At 34.9% G+C, this 6,000-nt stretch overlaps 1 protein-coding gene across 1 annotated transcript in view; it reads right to left on the bottom strand.

Annotated features, from left to right (window-relative positions):
• The window catches only part of LRRC72 (leucine rich repeat containing 72), a 150,364-nt gene continuing 144,364 nt past the window's right edge, over positions 1-6,000 (bottom strand). The window contains exons 8-9 of the mRNA XM_045564081.1: positions 1,590-1,617; positions 1-705 (exon numbers count right to left, since the gene is read on the bottom strand). Of these exons, the coding sequence (XP_045420037.1) occupies positions 540-705; positions 1,590-1,617 (194 nt within the window). The 3' untranslated portion in view covers positions 1-539. The remainder of the gene's footprint in view (positions 706-1,589; positions 1,618-6,000) is intronic.

Raw genomic sequence — 6,000 nt, 5'->3', positions numbered from 1 at the left:
AATTGTGTTATAGTCATACAATGGAATACTATACAGCAGTGAGAATGACAGAATTATTGCTACTAGCGACGTGAACAAATCTTACAATGTCGAGTGAAAGAAGCTAGACACAAAATATTCATCTTCTATGAATTCATTTACATGCCTTTCAAAATCAGGCACAATTTATGGTCTAGAAATCAGGACAATGATTACTTTGGAAGGGTGGGCAGTGACTGGTAACAGGAACGAAGAGGCTTTTAGAGTCCTGGTAATGTTCTATTTCTTGATCTAGGATGCTGATTATGTGAACATGTTCATTTTTCGAAAATTTGTTGAGCTAAACACTCATGATTTCTGTACATTTCTATATATATGTTTTACTTCAACAACAACTTTACATTAAAGAGCCTAAAATATAAAAATTATTTTCCATTATTGGTGTTTCTGTTTCCATTTAAATGTTTCTAACAAGATCATGATAAATATATAATATGCTAAGCCACAGGGAATTTTAATATGCAACTGAAAACCATTAGGATTTCTAGAAATACCAAGGGTCATCTCAGTGTCACTCTGAGCATTTGAGCAGGTTCAGTGCGTTTCTCTTCGAGGTACTTTTCCTCTCGTGTTGGAACCGTATCCCAGTTCAGAGAGGTCATAGTCATCACTGATCTCTTCATCGACCTTACAAAAACAGCATCTTCTGGATTAGCAAACACAATTCTGCAAAAATAGAAATTATGTCAGAAAAAAACCAATTTGACCGAATGAAATTTTTATTTAAATGTGAATGTGTGCCATGTGTTTCTGTGTTATTTGTCATATAGTACCACTAACAAATAATTTGTGGGCTCTGTTGACAAATGACTTTGAGGCTAAGTGACACTATTTTTATTGTATATATTATTTATTTTAAAAATAAAGTATCTGAACATATTTGAGGAACAACTATTACAGTGTAGGTCTCACACAGCCAAGCAGTCATGTGTTAAAACCATGTTAAATGAGATGACTAACGTATTTATAGATACATGCATATTATTATCTTAAATACTTTCAGTGCAAAGTTATTTGTCTATATTTTGCTATATTTTGTAAATGTACATGGGGATAATATTCAACATTGCATCCAAAGAAAAACGTCTTAAGTGCAAAAATAAAAAAGAATGATGATTTTCAATTCATCAATATTCATGAATTTGAAATGTCTGCGGTAGTATTAATGAAGTATTTGCTTTAGAAAATGCAAATTCCAGTGAATATAAAATGTTAATCTGCATAATTGCTGTCATTGAACATATTTAGAGGAAAAGTAAACAAGGACGGTAAAGCCTCTCATTTGGAATAGTTAATAATTAAGCTTTATATTTTTTAAGCAGCAAATTGCCTTTTCATTTATTTTGGGTTTCAGTAATAATATTAAAAGCTTAAATATGTCAAATATGAATACATAGCTTGAATTTGTTTATCACAGAAAGACATAGCAATTTTTCCCGTCTAGTAAAGAGTAATTTTTTATTTTATTAAAATCTATTTTAGGAAATGGGCATACCTTAGGGGGACAACACAATTATGAAATCTAATAATAAAAGATGAAAATCACTTACTTGTCTACATTATTTGCAAATGCAAAATCTAAAAAAATACAATTTAAAATTAGTATCTTTCAAATGCTTATTCATCATTTAAAAACAATGGAACAATGTTATAAAGGAAAAGTCTAAGGCATAGCTTTCTATTTTCAAGCCATCCTTTAACATGAATAGTTCAATCTCTCAAAGAGAGATTTACCTAACCCAAAACTGAAATTTTCTCTTACATATGGTGGGTTTTGCCTTACTTTTTGAGGCAAATTCTTTAATACAATACAAATCTCAAAACCCTGAGAACAGAATACTTAGTCAATTTATAATTTATCAGTGGAATCCAAGTGGGAATTTTTATAATTAAGGTATTGAGGCTCATATGCAGAAACTGATCCTTTTTCTTCTGATAGGCACATGCATCCATAAATGGACTAATCATCAACTAAATGAAGAGAAATATTTAGGGCTACTTCAACCATTTGGATTCTTGGCATTAACTTCAAAGAAACAGAATAAACAAATCCTAGATCACAAGAATCTTTATCTTTCCTAGCTTTGGAGCTCAAAGACTAGTCCTCAGAGCCTGGATTTCTTATGGTGTCTTCCAGAGACTGTCACTGCTTTGTTTATTTCTCTCCAGAAGGCCTATGCCAGGCTAGAGATGGAATTTTCCCGCACCTGTTGGGCCAGTAAAGTCCACAATATGGCTCTTGCCAACTCTGAAGCGGTAGAGAGCACACAGCCTTTCTGCTCTAGGAGAATTCATGGCACTGTTCCCTTCCCAGGTGGCTGACCAAAGTCTCCCAGGCCTTCCTTTCTGATCATCAGACACTTTCTTTTTCTACATTTTCCCTCCAGCTTTATTGAGGTTCAATTGACAAATAAAAATTGTACCTATTTAAGGTGTACAACTTGATGTTTTGATGTGTTTATAATACATTGCGAAATAATCACCACAATCTAATTAATATATCTATCACCTCACACAGTTACCATTTTCTTTTTCGTATGTGTGTGTGGTGAGAACACTTCAGTCAACGTTTTCTGTGTGAATGGTGCCCCCTGGAGTTGTGCAACATGGCAACTCTGTTGACTGCTGCTTTTTGCCTTTGCAAATTCTTCTGATGCTGCACAACCCCCTCAATTGCTCATCCCTGTGTTCACCGATCTCCAGACCTCACAGTGACCTCTAGTACCATCTGAGCCTTCGTGCATGAATAGCACTTGATGTTTACTCTTCTGGGTGTGTCTGGTGTCATAGCTACCCAGAGTTAGAAATTTCTTCAACATTTTACTTCCTGAGCCATTGTTGATCTCCCAGCTTGTAACTTTCAATTATTGGTTTTCTCTAGATTCTGTCCTGTCTTGCATCTGTATTGATGTACTCCTGCGAATCGCCATTTGTCAAATAGTCTGCCTGGTTTTCTTTTTGGTTTTACCCTTCTCCCTTCCTGAGTAGTACATGCCTCAGCTGACAGGACCAGGCTCTGCGACACAACACCCTAGCCTGGGCTTAGCACCTGGAGCTCTGTCTTGAGCAAACATGAGGGAAATCCAGCAGTTTCACTTTTGGACCACTAGTAGACATTTTAAAAGTTTGTTGGTATTTGATTTTAAATCTCTCTTAATGTCTTTCCACATTTAGGTAGCTGGTGGGAAATCTGCAAACGTCTCAGTTTCCTTAAAGCCATGTAAAAACCCACAATGTTTTAATTGTGAGAATATTGATTATCATGCAATAAGACCCAAATACATTAATGGAACTAGGCATGGGATTTCTAACTATACCTATTTGATAAGGATTGATAGCTGGGATTTGAAGAAAACTTAAAATGACCTCGCTTCTCAAGCTATTTGAAATACAATTGGTTTCTTTCTCAATTAAAGATTAAGAATAATAAAATCAAAATGTGATGTTACAGTTGCCTCATAAACATTTTCAAGTATGTTTTCTTTCCAGTAAAAGAATTCAAAGCCCTAAATGTGGATGTCACAATAAGATTTACAAGAAAACAAATACAGAAGCTACAAAACTTTAAAAATAAGCTTGAAAAACTCACATAGTGGGTTTTATTAGTTTTCCTATAAATGTTTGGCTAATTAAGATAAGCTGAAATAAGCCATGCTATGGGCTAAAAATACTTTCTAGTTGCTATTATATAGCAGCCTTTAGTGGAAAATGAGTAGATTGAGAAAAAGTCATGCTGCCAATTTTTAGAGGCTATAGTCAGCGTATCTGTGAATTAACAATATGCATTTAGAAGAAAAAAATTCAAATGCAATAAAATACTCTCCCTATTTCTTCTTCCTCTGATTTTGTTTTGGAAGTTTAATATGAAAAGCAGTAAAGGGAACAGAAAGGATTATGGTTCTTTCAGCAATGTGGTTAAACAAAAGAAATGCAAAGCCCTACATGTAGTGATCAGCTCTCCCTCCACACCTGTAATAATTATACACTGAAAAACAGATTGGGGATGGCCTTGCTTTGTTTATCACTGTGTGCATAGCTGTTTTTAAGAGGGGAGATTTTCTATCTAGAGATTTCTTTTCCACCGCAGTATATGGCTCACTCCCCTCATCTGATAACATTCCATTTGGGCCATCGCCTCTCACATGCAGTAAAAGACAGACCAGGGAAGCAGCTGCCTAATAGAATAGTTCAACTTATTATACATCTGGTGTGTCTCAGATCAAGTGTCTCAATGTTTTCCATATTAAGCATCATGACAGAGGAAGATATCATACTCGTTTTAAAAATCAGAAAGCTAAAGCGAATTAATGTCCAAAATAAAATTTTTAATTATTAGAAGAGCTAATATTCAAGGCAGGGGAGTCTAATCCCAAGCTGGTATTCTTACCTTTACCCTGGTTGTTCTCTAACGAGTATGCATCAAAGTCACCTGAAAGGCTTATTACAATACAGCTTCTGGGTCCCACCCTCGAGTTTCTAATTCAGTAAATCTGATTGGGGCAAGAATTTGCATTTGTAACAAGTTCATAAATGATGTTGTTTGTTTGGGGACCACACTCTGAGAGCCACTGCTCTATGCTATATTCTACTCTACCGACAACATGTCCTACAGACATTATTTCCGTTCAATGGGAAGTGCAAGGGATAAGAGAACAAACCAAAGAACACCTTGAGGAAACAATCATAAAAATTGAGGCATTCTACAATATAACTAGCCTAAGCCCTTCAAAAAGTCATGGGAAAAAAAATTGAGGAATCTATTCTAAATTAAAAGACACTAAAGAGATATAACAACCAGATGCAGTTGTGAACCTTGACTGCATTTTAGTTTGAAAAAGCTGCTGTAGAAACCTTCTTGGAAGAATTGGGAAATTGTAAATAGGGATTATATATCAAATGATATAAATAAATTAGTTATTTTTTCTTAAGTGTGATAATGGCATTGGGGTTATACAGGGGAATGTCCTTATTTTTAAACTTGCAGGCTAAATTATTTAGGAGCTTGAAAGTTATAGATACCAGGATGAAATCATTCTTGTCAGATGAAAACAAATTGGAGCTGGGAAGGCATGAAGCTCATGCTTGCGTGTCTAAGAACTGTCTCAAGGACGTTCTAAAATAACTCCACTGGAAACTCCTTCACGTCCTTCACATATCTCCTGCTTTTCACGACAGTTTATGTGAACATCTCCTTTCTGCCAAATAAAGGTTTCCCCTTACCTCCTTCTCCTTGGATGCACTTGAGTCTTGGCATAACTGTGCATCCCATATTATAATTCTTTTTGCTTACTCCCGAATCAATTCATTATATTAAGAAATATATTTTTTAACGTCTTTATTTAGTTTGATAGGAGTGAAGTGTCATGATGTTCTGCTATGGAAACATTTAAATGGTCCAGCAAGATATTGGTGTTTTCCAGTTTACACTGTAGTTGGGGATGACCCATGAAAGGTAAGTAGAAGCTTCTGAGGAGGCGTGTCCTTCCTGAATAAAGACGCAAAGCCTCCTATATAGAGGCTGCTGAATATGGCAGGATATTAGTAATTGTGGAATATACACGGGCATATACAGGTGTTTATTTTAATATTCTTTAACTTTTTCTGTTAGAAAATTTTCACAATAAAAAGCTAGGCAAAAAGTCTTAATTTTGCCCTTATTCTTATTTTTGTTTTTCTTCTCTTCATGCTTACTCTTGAACAATAATTTAGTTGATTATAAAATTCTCAGTCGACCATTACTTTTCCTTAGCATTTTAAAAGCATTAGATTAATGTCTTCTGGTTTCCATGATTGCAGGTGGGGAGTTTGCTGTGAATCTATATGTTATTCTTTGTAGGTGATCTGCATTTTCTCTGACTGCTTTAAGATTGTTTTGCCTTGGCTTTTTTTTTTTTTTTATTTCCACTTACGTGTCTTTGGCTTCATTTTGTCTGGTGCATCAAAGGATTCATATAATTTATC

The sequence above is a fragment of the Lemur catta genome, chromosome 11, assembly GCF_020740605.2.
Source record: "Lemur catta isolate mLemCat1 chromosome 11, mLemCat1.pri, whole genome shotgun sequence".
Taxonomy (NCBI): domain Eukaryota; kingdom Metazoa; phylum Chordata; class Mammalia; order Primates; family Lemuridae; genus Lemur; species Lemur catta.
Note: the sequence above shows the minus strand (reverse complement) of the source record. Positions and strands in the feature narration are given on the sequence as shown.